Here is a 17,500-nt window from a genome sequence, read left to right as displayed (position 1 = left end):
CGGTTTGAGCCTGGCTCCATGTCACCTCAATTGCAACGTCCCAAACACACACTTCATTGCCCAATAAACTTATAAGGCAGCACAGTGGCGTGGTGGGTAGCGCTGTCACCTCACAGCAAGTAGGGCCAGGGTTGGATTCCCCGGGTGACCGGGATCCTCTCTGTGTGGAGTTTGCATGTTCTCCCTGTGTCTGTATAGGTTTCCTCCGGGTTCTCCGGTTTCCTCCTACAGTCCATAGACGTGCAGTCAGGCCACCTGGACATGGTGAATTGCCCCTGGGTGAGACTGTGTGTGTGTGTGTGTGTGTGTGTGTGTGTGTGTGTGTGTGTGTGTGTGTCTTTGTCTGTCTGTCTGCCCTGTGATGGACTGGCGACCTGTCCAGGGTGTATCCTGTATTCTGCCCAATGACCGCTGGGATAGGCTTGAGCTCCCTCCGTGACCCAGAAGGAGAAGTGGTTTAGAAGGTGTGTGTGTGTGTTTTCTAAAGCCAAATCTCCTCCTCCAACCCGGCTGGATTGTGTGCCCACACGTCTAAAACTAGTCTGGAAACAGCACCGATCACCTGATATTCAAAGTGGGAATGTTGGTATTGTTTATTCTGTGCATTTTAATAATCAAAGTCAAACAAATCTAATTTGGTCCAAATACCAGTAGTACACACATAGTGATTCTGGTTACTCAGTGTAGGGAAGAGTGAGTAGCGGCCATTTTCAGCCCTTTTCAGTTCTATATGGAGCTCCAGCGAAGGTAACCGTGATTAGAGGGCTTCTCCAGCGTAGGGGACAGTGATAAAAGGACCACATCAAAATTGTCTTTGGGGACTGTTCTTATAGTAATGAACCTGTTTAAAGTACTAACAGAGAAGGTAAGAGACACCACACATGCTTCACTGGTCAGTGACACCAGCCAAAACACAAGTGACCTGAGCTCTGGTACTAATGAAGCAACTGCTGGAGAACCCAACTGAGTCTGGCGGACATTCCAAAGAGAAATTACTGGACACTGTCCATTCTAACTCGCTATTCTTTGGACAACAAACACCATCCTTTGGAAAATGGGACATTGTACACATTAGTGCTGCAACAATTGCTTAATAAACCTGAAGAGTCAATAATAACAATTATGAAAGTTCAGATGTCGATAAGCCGAGACATGTTTGGTATCCAAATATTTTATCTATAGGGAGAGGAGCATTTCTTTTTGGTAAATACACGCCTGAAACATCTCTCAACCCACTCAAACTTGCATCAAGCTCTTTGGGAACATTGCGTAGATGTTAGCCTTGAGTTTTCCAGCTGTTTACACAGTTTTAAACAGGAACAACAGCAACCAGTGACGTAATCTTTAGTTAGCTGCCGGTGTGATGTGTGTTCACTCAAAGAGGGGCGTCAGATGTTTGTGCAGCATCTTTGTGGTTATAAGTGGACAGTGTTCAGCTGCCGATTGCATTCTGTTCATTTTTAGAGTTTACAGTAAGTCATACTGTGACCTAAACCACAACAGCCTCAATGAAGCGCCGTCCTACAGCGCCCACGTGATCCACCTGGTCTCATCGATAGATTGCAATACACTAGAGGAAGTGCAGGGGGCGATGGCAGCGGTAATGGAGTGGAACTGAGGCAGCATAATGGTCTGATTAGCTGATCAACCGAATAACAGACAACAGAGTAATGAGCTAAAGAAATAACTGCACCCTGCAGAGCTGCAGCACCGGCCAAAGGGCCGCGTCCACAAACACTAACAGCACTGAGAAAAGCCTCCAGTCACACCAGCAAACAGCAGTGACTCTGATCCACACACACACACACACACACACATATACATACACACACACACACACACACACACACACACACATACATACACATACACACACACAAACACTCACACACACTCTCACACACACACACACACACACACTACGGAAGGCAGCCATGTTCTCGGCTCTGTTCTCAGTGTGTTTGGTGACACACTCTCTGTGAAATGTGTCTCAGTTACACACATCAGCATCCTCAGCCACCAGCCCAAACACTGGCAGCCGTGCAGCCCTTAGCAGAACCCCACCCCCCCACCTCCAGCACCCCATCATCCCAGAATCCCAGCATCTACCACACACCCATCACAAATCACTGACCTACATACATGTGTGTGTAAGCAAGCAGGTTCTCCCCAGAGTGTGTAAAGAATATTACTGGGCTGGGCTGTGGGGTCCGTTGCTGGGGGCACCGGAACGTTCAGTAACAGGGCCGGCACTGATATGGGCACAGGAGTATAACTAACATATACCCCCAAAATGTGTTTATATACACACACAGCACAGATATACATACACAATCCCTATGTACAACACACACACACACACACACACACTGCAGCTCCACACTTACATTCCAGGTGCTTTTTCTTCGGTCCCATCACCTCGTGGGTGGTGGCCTTGCACACGGCCCTGGCCACCTCAGAGCCGGTCAGGCTGTACTGAGCCGCAGCGATGCGGTCAGTCAGGGTTTGTCCGGACATCTTTAGCCTTCAGAGAGCCCGAGAGCACCAGCACGAGCTTATCCTACTATCCTGCGAGGATCGGGGGGATGGAGAGGGGGCTGAGGGGGATGGGGACCAGCACTCAGGCCGAGGCAGTCCGGGTCTCTCTCTGTTATAAAGACAAAATAATCCTTAATTCTGCCACGGAGAAAAGGATGGAACACGCAGGGTCCAGTCCGGTACGGTCCAGTCCGGCCCGGTCCGGTCCAGCCAATCTGCGGTGACCACAAACCTCGGTGCTGATGCGGCGCGTGCAAAGGATGCTATTATCGCAGGTTGTGTAACTCCCACAGCGCGCGCGTTTTTCCTGCTCGCATCCACAGCGTTCGCCCCTCTTCCTTCCTCCCTTCCTTTCTTCCTGCTCCTCCTCCTCCTCCTCCTCACCTCCTCTCCAAACGCTCCTTTTGCCTGCCCATCCACAGCCGCGGAGGCTCCTCCTGAAGGATGCTGGAAGGATGGCGTTTCTCTCCTCTTCTCTTTTTTTCCTTCTCTCCTTCTCTCCTCTCTCGCTCCTCCTTAATGCGCGTGCGTCACGCTCCGCGTCACTAAAAGCCCCGCGCGCGTCCCGTTTAGTGCGTGTGTATTTTTTTTTTACTACCCGTTATCAGGCGGGTCCCACAATGTGATTGGCTGAAACGCTCCCTCATCCCCAGGACTGGCTGAAATCATTCTTCCTGAGCTCTGATTGGCTAATAGTGCTATTCCTGCTGCAGGAACTGGTTAAATCTCCCTTACTGAGCAAATACTTGCTGACTGAGCCTCTCTGCGGTGGGAACGGCTGGCTTTGTCCTTCCTGCCAGGCTAAACCGTCCATCCTGAGGCAGGACAGGCTGCCCTGAAAGGCCCAAGATATCTAAAATGCTGGGACTAGTTGGTGACATCCTCCAACTCCAGCATGGACTAACTCATCCCTCCTGTTCCAGGATTGACTAACACATCCTTCCTGCTCCAGGATGGACCAACTCATCCCTCCTGCTCCAGGATGGACCAACTCATCCCTCCTGTTCCAGGATTGACTAACACATCCTTCCTGCTCCAGTATGGACCAACTCCTCCCTCCTGCTCCAGGACTAACTCCTCCCTCCTGCTCCAGGATGGACTAACTCCTCCCTCCTGCTCCAGGATGGACTAACTCATCCCTCCTGCTCCAGGATGGACTAACTCCTCCCTCCTGCTCCAGCATGGACTAACTCATCCCTCCTGCTCCAGGATGGACCAACTCATCCCTCCTGCTCCAGGATGGACTAACTCCTCCCTCCTGCTCCAGCATGGACTAACTCCTCCCTCCTGCTCCAGGATGGACTAACTCATCCCTCCTGCTCCAGGATGGACTAACTCATCCCTCCTGCTCCAGGATGGACTAACTCATCCCTCCTGCTCCAGGATGGACCAACTCCTCCCTCCTGCTCCAGGACTAACTCCTCCCTCCTGCTCCAGGATGGACTAACTCCTCCCTCCTGCTCCAGGATGGACTAACTCATCCCTCCTGCTCCAGGATGGACCAACTCCTCCCTCCTGCTCCAGGACTAACTCCTCCCTCCTGTTCCAGGATTGACTAACTCATCCTTCCTGGGCCAGGACGGGTTAAAAAGACCTTTCCAGCACTGGTTAAAATCTAAAATCCTATCCTTTGTTCACTGAATTGGCTCTTGTTGACTAATTGTCTAAAACGATCCTTCCTGATTGAGGTCTGGTGAGTAAATTGAGTAAATTATTCTTTCAAGTAGAAACGACCCTATTTGGCAATCCTACCCCATCAGCCTTGGCCCCAACATCTTTGCGGGGGGGGGGGGGGGGGGGGGGGCACATATGGGGAATTTTCTAGTAAACTTGCTGTTCTTTGCTTTGTGTATCTACACAATGAAACCCATATACAACAGTACAGCAGATAATCAAAGCTCCGATTTATTTAAACAGGTCAGTAGATTCTTAGTGACACATTTCTCTTTCTGACAGCTTTGAAAGCCACATCGCTTCACTTGTTCTCAGAATGATTTCAATAATTTAAAACGCGATCCGTTCAGGACTGCAGGAATGAAATATCAGTGCAAATCCAGTTGGTTAATCAGGGTATCCTGAGGTGTGCTACAAGCTTGCCAAGAGGACTCTCAGAAATATGCTTTCATTTTTAAATGATATGTCTCTTATGCTAATCAGCACAACGTGGAATGGTAAAGAAAGTTCACATTGTTCAGAAGGCTTACAGTAATGAGTGCAATCACAGCTGCCCTCTAAATACAAATAAAACGGTTTAAATTAAATAGTATAGCCTCTGAAAGAAAAAAAAACAGGAATTATAAATAGAAAAACAAAACCATGTACAAACGTTTTTTTTTTTTTTTAATATTTGATCCCTCTTTTTTTTCCTTTTTTATTTAAAAGGTGAGGTGTTAGTGTTTTTCCACAGGTCAGTTCATATGTTTTTTGTTTAATCCACTGTGCCCAGTCACGTTTTGATGAGTCCTTCCAAGAAATCTTTCTCCACCATCTCCTCAATGTGCTGCCTGGCGCGGCTCCAGAACACTTTCTGGCTCTCGGGTTTGCTGTGTTTGGGCGTGTGTGGTGTGTCGGAGGGGGACAGGACGGGGCAGGGGCCTGAGCGGCTGCTGGCTTTGCTGCTGAACACCTGGCTGAGGAGTGTGAAGAAGGGCAGGAGCTGCTCCATGCTGCGGATGCCGTACAGCGTCAGGGTCAGCCGACCTGGCTCCCATGTCAACGGGCGACCAGAGCAGTCCTCCTCCGGGTTTTTCTGTAGGGACATTGTTAGTTGTATGAAGTGATCTTATCAAGTAAAATGACCATAGCGTACCGGCAGATCATTCTGCCTGCCTGAACAAAGTGAAGTATTGACCAGTGAAGTATTAAATATCTACCAGTGCAGTAAGATTGTTTAGCTCGATAAAATGACCTAAAATAAGCATAAAAACACTCAAAATTAATACATTAGGCAATATTTACCGCAATATTAAAACTAGAAGTATTTCCTACACTTAAGATGCTGTCACATGCTAAGATATCTCAGAGATATTTGTTTGCAGGGCATCTGTACGCGTGGACACTGTTGCATGTCGTTTCTGGGTAAATACAGAATGAATGGAGAATAAATCAGTGAATCACTGAATGGACTAATGCAGGTTTAGCTCTGTGTTCCTCGGCTCCAGTCCTGAAGCTCTCCTGAACTCTAGTTTTGTGTTTTACTTCTTTAACACAGTCATGTAATTATCTAATGGTCAGGAATGATTCTTGAGCTTAAACAGGTGTTTTAGGGCTCTAGAATTGGGAAGCACAGCAGACTGGATCCAGTACGCCCTGGTTTTTTATGTTGTACTTGAAGCTGTTTATACTTTTACAAAGATGCAAGCAAATGTATCTGAACAGGTGTTCATGGGAGCGGGACTAAAAACTAGTCCTGCACAGTTCTCTAAAATGAAAATTCTTTGTTGTTTCCTGTAGATTCTGTTTCAGACTCTAAAGCCCATTTCACAGCAGATTTGAGGCAGCGTGTGCATTACTCCAGAACCACTCCACGCAATACAGCAGGTGCTGTTTGTGTTGCATTGTCATGTAAACATCTGTACTGTCCGCTAATTACTCACATAAACGTTGTGTAGATGACAAAGAGCTCAGCAATAAAATCTTGACTAGCCGCCGTGACGGTTGCTGACTTTCACCTGTTAATGTAGCTCTACATGAAGAGGAGGAAATGCCAGTGTGTTCACAACGTTAATCTACAGAAGGGATTCCAGTCAAAGATTTAAAACTAGATTTGTTGGCGTGTTCTTTAGCCTAAATTGGACAATATAGCACTGACACAGCATTTCTTTACTGTTTTCTCTGGAATCCACACGTCAGAAATAGACCCAAAGCGTATTTTTGCATGTGTTACCAGCCGCTTTGAAAGGCTACATCGATTAATACAGGAGCGTTTGGCGTGTGGTGCGTCATGTGACATGGTTTCCGCGTCCAGTGTGAAACGGGCTTAACCCTAATCTGCATGCGTCGTGTTCTGAGCACACGTTTGCACACCACACCTGCACATCCACAGATGTGCAAAAGTAAAATTCACCCCTTACACAAGTAACTATGTCTAATGTGTCTTTTAGCCATCAGCGGCTGCGTTACCTTCGCCCTTTTCCTCAGCAGCTTGGCCAGTCTGACCACGTAAGGCTTGAACTCTCTCTGGTGTGTTCCCTGCCGCCGCACCTCCAGGCCTGAGTCATCTGAGGCTTCTGGGATGAAGGCCCAGCGATACCTGGAACACAAAACACATCGTATCACACCTGCACTGCAAGTGCTTATTAACGGCAGCTCTTGTGGAGCAGTCTGGATCTGTAAATAATGAAACGGAAGTACAGACTATGAACATGTCATGAGACAAAATAAATGCAGTGGAAACCTGAACAACCCATATAAACTGAAAAAGTGATGCAATCCATTTACCTGATTCTAGGGCTGTCAAAGTTATCAACACGTGCAGAAGGAGTGAGTCTTTCCTAAGCCTACAGATCAGAACGTGACTTGCACAACCGCCGTCAAAAGGCATCAATTACTATGTATTACCAAGTGCGTTTAAGCTTCAGAGACTGTTTGTTGATATTTAATATGCACATCAGTTTTTGGCCTGACTCTGTGTTAAGCGTATTTTTTGCAGAACTTAAAACTGATAATTTAAAAATCTGGTAAATATGCAATATAAAATATCTAGGCGTATCATATTAATGGTTTTTATAATACATTTGAAACTAAACTGCAGAGGGGTCACCCACATCTGAAACTGTGGCAGGCTCTCTGAGGGCAGAGCTAAGGCCAGGTCCAGCAGCTTGCATGCAGACAGGTAGAGGTTGAGCCACCGCTGGCTGTTGTAGGAGGTAGAGAAACCGTTTCCTCCGGAGTAAGTCGTCTCCAGCCCCGCTACAGAGGGTCCTGAGGTCCTACACACAGCACAGACACATAGAGATGACTGTAACTACAGCAAACACACAGGTTTGTGCTACCATATCAGTACACTGTGCATCATTAATGGATAGTCTGTATGTATACACACACACTACATGGACAGAAGTATTGGGACACCCACATTACAACTACAGGATGTTTATGTCTATTTTAAATCAATAGGCATTAATATGGAGCTGGTCCCCCTTTACTGCTCTAATAACTTCCACTCTTCTGAGAAGCTTCTACAAGATTTTGAATTTTGTCTGTGGGAATTTGTGTCCATTCATCCAAAAGAGCATTTGCGTGGTCAGACAGTCATGCTGGACACATTCTCTGTTCTAGTTAATCCCAAAGGCGTGTGATGGGGTTGAGGTCAGGACTCTGTGAGGACCTGTAAAGTTCTTCCACAGCAAACTCACCCAGCCAGGCCTTTAGCAGAATTTATATTAACAGTCCTGCTGGAACAGAAAACGTTCCCCAAACTGTTCCCACAAGTTAGAAGCGTGCAATTGTCCAAAATCTCAAATTCAGCTCTTTAGAACAACCCGTTCTTTAACTAATGTGTGTAAAGGCAGGCTTCATGGCTAGGTGCTTGGTTTTATACACCTGTGGCAATGAGACTGAATTAAATGCCTGCATTCTATGATTATGAGGTGTGTCCCAAAACGTTTGTCCATATAGTGCATGTTTTGCAAAGGAGTGTCTGTGTGAAGCTCCTGTATGGAGAATATAGGTGAAGTGTGTACCTGGTGATGTCCTCATCTGCAATGAGCTCCTGCTCCATCAGTAAAAACACCTGGACCTGAGTAAAGAAGAACACAGTTTAGTTTTAGGACAGTCAAAACTGATACGCATATTACATAATCTGCATAATCAATAATAATCAACAGACTCTCATAAACAAATCATAGGTGCAGCAGCAACTTTTCAAAGATTAATTCCCAGGTCATGAGCAGAAGATGGAAGATCAGCCTCTGAACAAACACCGAGATGTGATACAGCTATTCAAATACTGAAAGGAAGTCTTAGCTGCTGCAAATCCTCTCATGGCTTATAGAGATGAACATTTTCCAGAGCTCCAGTTTCCTCAGACCGTGATCCCAGTCAGTGACTGGTGTGAGTCACAGAGAGGTGAGAAGAGCGTGTTTGTATGTTCTCACCAGCTCAGTGATCATGGTGGGCCACAGTGAGGTGAGGTGTTGGGGGGACATGCGCAGCAGCAGCACCCTGAAGAACAGAAACACCTGCGCATGCAGGATAGGAACCTGAGGCAGACGCAGACTCTCCACCAGCCGCTCTGAAACACACAGTTTACCACTTAGCCATGAATACTCTTGAAGGCATGAAGCTTATGAAGACTGAACGGCTTATGAAGCTTTTCTGAAGGTAGTAGATGCTGGATGCGTCACAGTAACATTGGTATGTTAGTGTGGTGGCATATTTGGCTGCTGATCTAGATGCTTGTGCTTTGGTGAATGCGACTGTTTGTCCAGGTACATTGATACATGAACGTTTACGTGTTTGTGTGACTTTTGTACAACCCCAATTCCAGTGAAGTTGGGACGTTGTGTAAAACATAAATAAAAACAGAAGACGATGATTTGCAAATCCTTTTCAACCGATATTCAATTGAATCCACTACAAAGACGAGATATTTAATGTTTAAACGGATAAACTTTATTGTTTTTTGTAAATATTCACTCATTTTGAATTTGATGCCTGCAACACGTTCCAAAGAAGTTGGGACAGGGGCAACAAAAGACTGGGAAAGTTGAGGAATGCTCAAAAAACACCTGTTTGGAACTTTCCACAGGTGAACAGGTTAATTGGAAACAGGTGAGTGTCATGATTGGGTATCTTCTAATCTTATATTTATAAGATAATATCTTATAAATATCTTGTCTTTGTCATATATTCAGTTAAATATAGATTGAAAGGATTTGCAAATCATCGCATTCTGTTTTTATGTTTTACAGAACGTCCCAACTTCATTGGAATTGGGGTTGTACAAAAATGTTTAGAGAAAAAAAAAAAAAACAGGATTAAGCTACTAACTGTAAAGTGTTTTTTACAAAAGCTCCATGTTAGGTTTAGAGCTCGGATAACTAAATTATAACACATACAACACGTAGGCACCTAATTATGATCAAAAAACATCTGGTGGTAAGTGTGTGGCTTGTTAAAACACCACATATCATTAGAGTAAATGAAAATGAAAATAAATACAGTACAAAGTACTAAGGATTTCCTTATGAGCTGGTTAGAAAAACAAAGTTTGTACCTCTGCCTCTGTTAAATTTCATCACCAGCACTTGATTTAATTTAATGAAGTACTGATCAGCCAAACTAAGTATTGGTTTGGATAACCAAAGATGAGAGCTTCACCCTAAAGTTGTATAAAAACAAAAGTGAAAAAGTGTGAATACCTTGGATGTCCGGTAGGTATTTCTGGTACTGGTCCACTTCACTGCTGTAGATGGTGAATGCGAGCCGTTTCAGCAGCATTGCTCTCTGTTCCAGCTCGGCGTCACGGTTGGTGAACAGGTTCAGAGAGCTGCTCTGTGCTACAGCCACTCGTGCTAATGACAGAGAAACATACACACAGGACTGTAAATCAAACACAATCTCCTGTAACCATATGAGGGGTAAGGATAGACTCTAAGGGAATGAATTAGTAGCAAGGATGCAGCAAAAGTCCATTAGCTGTTTTCAATATAGGAAAAAATGAGACATACTTAAAAATAACAGGGTGATCAATTCTGACAGACTGTAATGCATTATAGGAAGTGTAGGGGGCGATAGAGCTGTCTAGTGTGTCTGCACACTAAACAGACAATAAAACAGGAGCGAAGTGTTTGAGATGGCTAGTATTGTTCAGCACAGGTGCTGTACTATGCCCTTAAGCCCTGCCCTACAATATATCAATTGGCTTGTTGATAAAGGTTCAAGCAGGAACCCCCCTGTTGTAAAGACGTGTGTGTGTTGTAGGCAGAACAAATACAAACGTGACTGCGCACCATTTAAGCCAAAAGCTACAAACAGTGCAATTTTTGTCAAATTTTACCAGATCTATAGGTTATCAAATAACCTATAGATCAACTGCCTTTACAAATAACTGTAAGTTGCAGCATACAGGTCAAACTCACTCATTAAATCTCTAAATGTGGTCTTATCATGGGTCATCAGATGGTCAATGATGGCTCTCCAGCTGAAAGAAACAACACACTAACGTCACACTGAGGTCAATCAGAAGCTCAAATCAAGTTAAATTCCAGCCAAGTGAACACAGTGAAGTGACTGGCTGATTAAGCTGACGCTCACTGGCTGACGCAGGAAGAGTCCATCTGGAAGAAGGTGTGGTCCATGAACAGGTCGAAGGCTTCTTTCTTCCAGGCCCGACGTGTGTACTGATAACCACTCAGGCTGCTCAGGAGCTGGATGCACGCTCGGTAACTAGGAGCGTTGTGGGCACTGACACAGGAAAACACCAGAGGCACGTACACGATCAAACACTGACAAACAAGCTGCTTCTGTTCTAAGAAAACTTTGAACTCAGAAAAGGCAACATGGAAAAAGAGTTCCTAATGAGGTGCGGTTAATAACTGTAATATTAATAACTGTCGCAGCATTAAAAGGTGTTTGCAGAACCAAAAGATCAGTTCAAACGAATCAGCTTCAAAGCAGCGAAACTGGGCTTTGCAGAGAAGCTTGTCGAGCTCTCTTCTCTACTATGACTGGATGTCTGAGCTGCTTCTCTCTTCTCTACTATGACTGGATGTCTGAGCAGCTTCTCTCTTCTCTACTATGACTGGATGTCTGGGCTGCTTCTCTCTTCTCTACTATGACTGGATGTCTGAGCTGCTTCTCTCTTCTCTACTATGACTGGATGTCTGAGCTGCTTCTCTCTTCTCTACTATGACTGGATGTCTGGGCTGCTTCTCTCTTCTCTACTATGACTGGATGTCTGAGCAGCTTCTCTCTTCTCTACTATGACTGGATGTCTGAGCTGCTTCTCTCTTCTCTACTATGACTGGATGTCTGGGCTGCTTCTCTCTTCTCTACTATGACTGGATGTCTGGGCTGCTTCTCTCTTCTCTACTATGACTGGATGTCTGGGCTGCTTCTCTCTTCTCTACTATGACTGGATGTCTGAGCTGCTTCTCTCTTCTCTACTATGACTGGATGTCTGGGCTGCTTCTCTCTTCTCTACTATGACTGGATGTCTGGGCTGCTTCTCTCTTCTCTACTATGACTGGATGTCTGGGCTGCTTCTCTCTTCTCTACTATGACTGGATGTCTGGGCTGCTTCTCTCTTCTCTACTATGACTGGGTGTCTGAGCAGCTTCTCTCTTCTCTACTATGACTGGATGTCTGGGCTGCTTCTCTCTTCTCTACTATGACTGGATGTCTGGGCTGCTTCTCTCTTCTCTACTATGACTGGATGTCTGAGCTGCTTCTCTCTTCTCTACTATGACTGGATGTCTGAGCAGCTTCTCTCTTCTCTACTATGACTGGATGTCTGAGCTGCTTCTCTCTTCTCTACTATGACTGGATGTCTGAGCTGCTTCTCTCTTCTCTACTATGACTGGATGTCTGAGCTGCTTCTCTCTTCTCTACTATGACTGGATGTCTGAGCTGCTTCTCTCTTCTCTACTATGACTGGATGTCTGGGCTGCTTCTCTCTTCTCTACTATGACTGGATGTCTGAGCTGCTTCTCTCTTCTCTACTATGACTGGATGTCTGGGCAGCTTCTCTCTTCTCTACTATGGCTGGATGTCTGAGCAGCTTCTCTCTTCTCTACTATGGCTGGATGTCTGGGCTGCTTCTCTCTTCTCTACTATGACTGGATGTCTGGGCTGCTTCTCTCTTCTCTACTATGACTGGATGTCTGAGCTGCTTCTCTCTTCTCTACTATGACTGGATGTCTGAGCAGCTTCTCTCTTCTCTACTATGACTGGATGTCTGAGCTGCTTCTCTCTTCTCTACTATGACTGGATGTCTGAGCTGCTTCTCTCTTCTCTACTATGACTGGATGTCTGAGCTGCTTCTCTCTTCTCTACTATGACTGGATGTCTGAGCTGCTTCTCTCTTCTCTACTATGACTGGATGTCTGGGCTGCTTCTCTCTTCTCTACTATGACTGGATGTCTGAGCAGCTTCTCTCTTCTCTACTATGACTGGATGTCTGAGCTGCTTCTCTCTTCTCTACTATGACTGGATGTCTGGGCAGCTTCTCTCTTCTCTACTATGGCTGGATGTCTGAGCAGCTTCTCTCTTCTCTACTATGGCTGGATGTCTGGGCTGCTTCTCTCTTCTCTACTATGACTGGATGTCTGAGCAGCTTCTCTCTTCTCTACTATGACTGGATGTCTGAGCTGCTTCTCTCTTCTCTACTATGACTGGATGTCTGAGCTGCTTCTCTCTTCTCTACTATGACTGGATGTCTGGGCTGCTTCTCTCTTCTCTACTATGACTGGATGTCTGAGCTGCTTCTCTCTTCTCTACTATGACTGGATGTCTGAGCTGCTTCTCTCTTCTCTACTATGACTGGATGTCTGGGCTGCTTCTCTCTTCTCTACTATGACTGGATGTCTGGGCTGCTTCTCTCTTCTCTACTATGACTGGATGTCTGAGCAGCTTCTCTCTTCTCTACTATGACTGGATGTCTGGGCTGCTTCTCTCTTCTCTACTATGACTGGATGTCTGAGCTGCTTCTCTCTTCTCTACTATGACTGGGTGTCTGAGCTGCTTCTCTCTTCTCTACTATGACTGGATGTCTGAGCTGCTTCTCTCTTCTCTACTATGACTGGGTGTCTGAGCTGCTTCTCTCTTCTCTACTATGACTGGATGTCTGGGCTGCTTCTCTCTTCTCTACTATGACTGGATGTCTGAGCAGCTTCTCTCTTCTCTACTATGACTGGATGTCTGAGCTGCTTCTCTCTTCTCTACTATGACTGGATGTCTGGGCTGCTTCTCTCTTCTCTGCTGGGAAAAGTGTGTAGGTGTCCTGACCGTTCCTTGTGTTGGCCACTTACACCACTAGGGTCACCACAGTTACTCTTAGTTAAGGGTAATTTTACCCTTATTCAAACTCTGACTTCTGCCAGCTTAATCAACTTAAAAAGCCTACTGCTGTGCTGTTTACACTGCAGTGGCCATTCAAAATATTGTTTAGGAAAAGACAGGGTTACATATTCGTAGGACTGCTGAGACAGTTTCAATACTTGTGCTTGAGTTATTGACCCCATTTCAGTCGTTATCTGTTAGTGTGTTGTGTACCTGTGGTTCCGGAGGTAAGGAACCACGTAGTGCATGATGTTGACCAGCAGGGGAATCACTCTCTCTTTCTCATCGCTGTAGAACACCATGTCCAACAGGTGAGCCAACACCTGAAACACAGCAAAACAATTTACTAAATAAAAATAACCAGACAGTCAAGTGGAATCAAGTGGTTTGAAGGAATGTTCAAGTGTCTGTACCAAGTCAAAGGAGCGGGCAGGTGTTTGAGCCGAGTTAAAGGGCGTTCGCTGGCGTTTGAGCTGAGTTAAAGGCTCAAACTGTAGCCTAGTACTGCTCAATCAGTTTAACTACCATGTTGAACAAAGCCTGCTGACATGTGTGGGGTGTTTTGGTGAATTTGCCAGCCCTGATGTCTGTTTAGTGCACAGCAATGTCAGCTGGCATGTAGCGATATTTGGATTTCTGCTCCTTAACGACCTTGTAATTCCAGCAACATTCGGGGGAAAAAATGATCTACAACAAAACGTATCAGCTTTGGAACATCTTTGCTGCAGCTTAGAAGCTACACGACACCAACTACAGAATCATGGCACAGCATCAGAGGTCTACTGTACCATTGAAGTAGAAACCGCAGGCGAACTGAATGATACCGGTGCAGTGACAGTTGCAAGGATGGAGGAAACCACGTGGCTCAATTAGTGGACTAATTGAACAACAGTGGAGAGAATAATTGTTTACTGATTACAGAAATAACTTAGTTGCTGGCCCAGTGAGCAGGTGAGTGTTTACCTCTGCTAGCAATGTGAGTGCGTGAACGCTGTAGACTGACGGAGTGAAATTGGACGCCTCCATCACTGTGAGCATTAAATCTGAAACACACAACGATACATAAGTGAGGGACTTTCCACAGTCATGCAGACAGGCAAACCATCACGGGCCAGTATGCCTGAAATCTAACAGACACATTTATCCAGAGCGAATTATACCTTCCACATCTGCCTCCAACGTGGCTCCATCCACCACAATCTGCGGAGAAGGCTTCACCTCCAGGTTTCTCCTCAGCCAGGTGGTCTGCTCCAGAGAAGATCCAGCAACAGTGACAATCGCCTCCACGATCTTATGGGTCACGTCCTTTTAATGAAAGCAGAGATTTTTTAAGTGTGGAGATCTGGTTAATGTAGACAGCGCAGGTTTCCACGCAAGAGATTCTATATGGAGAATGTCGTGCCTTCCAATGGCGTAAATGACAAAAACAAGTACAGTAAATAAATCAATTAATCAAGTTAATACTTGAAATCATTTACAATAACATATTTTTCACAAGAAAAATAATACAATTACACATAAATTGTGTTATGTGATACGATTTTCATCACAAAAACAAACCAACAATATAAACCACGACGGCTTTCTGTGAGGGGGTCTCAACTACAACACAGTCTTTCACAAATATATAGTGCATTAAATGCTGTGAGGAATAACTTCATTCTGCATTAGCATATTTAGAGAAAGGTGTAAACTGCAGTTGTTTAGCCGAGATTTAAAAAGTACATTAACAAACTGCCGGACGTTACATAAAGCTATGCAAACAAAAGCTACCGGAGTACTAATAGCTGTGTGGACCATCTCCAGTACGATATATTGGACATTTATTAAAAAAAACAAAAAAAACAAAACAAATTGACATCAGACAGATGCTTAGATTTAATCAATGTTTTGAACTAATATCTGACAATGTGTGTACTAACTGTACTCTAGAAAGCAGAACATATAGGTGATGGTGGGATACTGTACTAAAACGCATGAATTCCATTGATTTTACTGCATTTGTAACTCTACAGAATTAAATCTTAAATCTGTAATGCCAATCCGGGAAGATGTCATACTAATTTTTACATTTTTATAAATGTTTGTGTGGCCTCAGCAGATACATACGTGAAAAATGCTGAAAACTGCCATCAGCCCATAATTCACCATCAATGCATCCTTAGTCTTCAGCTTGCTAAATGCACATGAGACAAAGTTCTGTACATCTAAAAAAGTGAATCCCACACAATGTAGTGCATTCTTTCAAGTCGGAGGTATTGTGTGCAAGATAAAGGATGCACTTATATGTGAATAGTGGGCGGATGGCGATATTCAATGTTTTTCATGTACATATCTGCTGATGCCAATGCTAAGGCTCATATACATAAACATTCATAAAATGCAGAAATTGCCAGCTTTTCCTTTCAGAAACTATTTAACTGCTCTCACCTGCAGCTCCCGCTGGTCCTTCTTGCTTTCCAGGGTGGGATTCTTCAGGATAAACTCATTCAGAACACTAAAGCCAACAACAGAGACAATCCACAGTATGGTCAAATGTACAGGTCACAAACCGGAACCAAAGACGGTGTGAAAGGGTGTACGTACAAAAAAGAGTCGAGAGAAAGTGTGAGATTTAGTGAGTGTCCTGAAAGTGTGTGCCTGTGTGTGTCTGTGTAGTACCCCAGTATAAGGAACTGTCCTGGTGCCGGCAGGCCGAGCTGCACTGAATCCTTCAGCAGACCTAGCAGTGAGGGCCAGCTGTCCACCAGACTGGACACAGGAATTCTGCAGGGGACCAAACATCCAATAAAAAACACTTACACTGTCAGTGTTTACTTGCAAGCAGCTCACTAGCAGATTTTTGCCAATCCAATTAAATACAGATTATAGATCAAGACCGAGGTGTTTATATACTCTCTACACAAGAATCAGATAAAAATCTCCGTTTACATTCATCCGCTTAATGTAGACGTTACCATGACAACCAGCATCACGTGAGTCCAGTCAGAGTGAGATGAGCAGCAGTGAGCAGTGATTGTGTTTTTAACTGCTTTAAAATGACGTCAGACTCAGGAAAACGTCCTTCACACGTCCTTATTAAAGAAGGCCGAGAGGAAGACGTCGTGCTCTGAGACGCATAAGCTGGACGTCCGTCCCACCGCCGTCTTTTAAAGATCAGAGCATGAACTTCGTCTCCTCTGCAGACCAGTTTCTGCTCCGCCGTGTTGACCGGTATAAACTCTCACTGTGACGCGACGCTCATGCAGAACGGACTGAAACTTTCCGATAGGGAATGTAATCGGATACAGGAGTTTACACGGATATTATTCCTCTATTTAATGGATTATTTACAGGATTACCCACCTTGACCAGCCTATTCTCAGGTAAACACATGGACGTATTCTCTTCCAATCAAACTATTAGTCAGATTATTAACTAATTATTAGGCTTCATGTAAATGTGGCTAAAGTGGAGCAGAAAGCTGAAAAGAAAACAACTTAATTTACCGATATTTTTTCAGAGCTGATTACCACCTGTTAGTGAGGTCTTCCCATCACACAATACTACCTAGCTGGAAGGGTGATGTTCTTTCTCCCCAATACGTGACGCACTACCACTAACACAACATTACGACAGCTCAGTGTGCTTGGAGGAGAGCACTAACGCACATCCATACTAGCTAACATCATACCGGGTGATGGGAAGACCGGGAGGCCCATCCTACGTACCCAGAGAGCTGAGCCTGAGCCTATTACAATCTCTCCGAGTTAGTGGAAATCAAACTCATGACGCTTGGGAGACCACGACATAATTATTATACATACGGTCATACGTGTTATGTCATTAAGATATACTACAACAACACCATAAGCAGGTCAAGACATTTCTAATAATACTGAATAACATCATAGGACAAGACTCACTGCAGCGTAAAGCTTACAGGGGGCTTAAAATGTTTACAGCAGAAATACTTAAC

The 17,500-nt window shown here is 44.8% G+C and overlaps 2 protein-coding genes across 10 annotated transcripts in view; both read right to left on the bottom strand.

Moving 5' to 3' along the window:
- The window catches only part of snap91a (synaptosome associated protein 91a), a 69,009-nt gene extending 65,960 nt beyond the window's left edge, over nucleotides 1–3,049 (bottom strand). For 5 of the 6 annotated variants that reach the window (XM_037530895.1, XM_037530897.1, XM_037530896.1 and 2 more), the window contains exon 1: nucleotides 2,388–2,517. In XM_037530895.1, coding sequence (XP_037386792.1) covers nucleotides 2,388–2,517 — 130 coding nt within the window. Of the gene's footprint in view, nucleotides 1–2,387 lie in introns of all 6 variants that reach the window. The other variant, XM_037530892.1, reaches the window with a different exon arrangement.
- Nucleotides 3,050–4,418: 1,369 nt separating this feature from the next.
- The window catches only part of dop1a (DOP1 leucine zipper like protein A), a 55,401-nt gene continuing 42,319 nt past the window's right edge, over nucleotides 4,419–17,500 (bottom strand). For 3 of the 4 annotated variants that reach the window (XM_017725295.2, XM_017725297.2, XM_017725296.2), the window contains 13 exons: nucleotides 16,204–16,308; nucleotides 15,973–16,039; nucleotides 14,703–14,847; nucleotides 14,506–14,585; nucleotides 13,756–13,865; nucleotides 10,798–10,947; nucleotides 10,623–10,684; nucleotides 9,903–10,055; nucleotides 8,637–8,773; nucleotides 8,223–8,278; nucleotides 7,305–7,469; nucleotides 6,661–6,790; nucleotides 4,985–5,287 (listed from right to left, as the gene is read on the bottom strand). In XM_017725295.2, the coding sequence (XP_017580784.1) occupies nucleotides 4,985–5,287; nucleotides 6,661–6,790; nucleotides 7,305–7,469; nucleotides 8,223–8,278; nucleotides 8,637–8,773; nucleotides 9,903–10,055; nucleotides 10,623–10,684; nucleotides 10,798–10,947; nucleotides 13,756–13,865; nucleotides 14,506–14,585; nucleotides 14,703–14,847; nucleotides 15,973–16,039; nucleotides 16,204–16,308 (1,663 nt within the window). Of the gene's footprint in view, nucleotides 5,288–6,660; nucleotides 6,791–7,304; nucleotides 7,470–8,222; nucleotides 8,279–8,636; nucleotides 8,774–9,902; nucleotides 10,056–10,622; nucleotides 10,685–10,797; nucleotides 10,948–13,755; nucleotides 13,866–14,505; nucleotides 14,586–14,702; nucleotides 14,848–15,972; nucleotides 16,040–16,203; nucleotides 16,309–17,500 lie in introns of all 4 variants that reach the window. The other variant, XM_037530887.1, reaches the window with a different exon arrangement.

The sequence above is a fragment of the Pygocentrus nattereri genome, chromosome 19 (assembly GCF_015220715.1).
Source record: "Pygocentrus nattereri isolate fPygNat1 chromosome 19, fPygNat1.pri, whole genome shotgun sequence".
Classification (NCBI taxonomy): Eukaryota; Metazoa; Chordata; class Actinopteri; order Characiformes; family Serrasalmidae; genus Pygocentrus; species Pygocentrus nattereri.
This window is presented reverse-complemented; position numbering and strand designations above follow the sequence as displayed.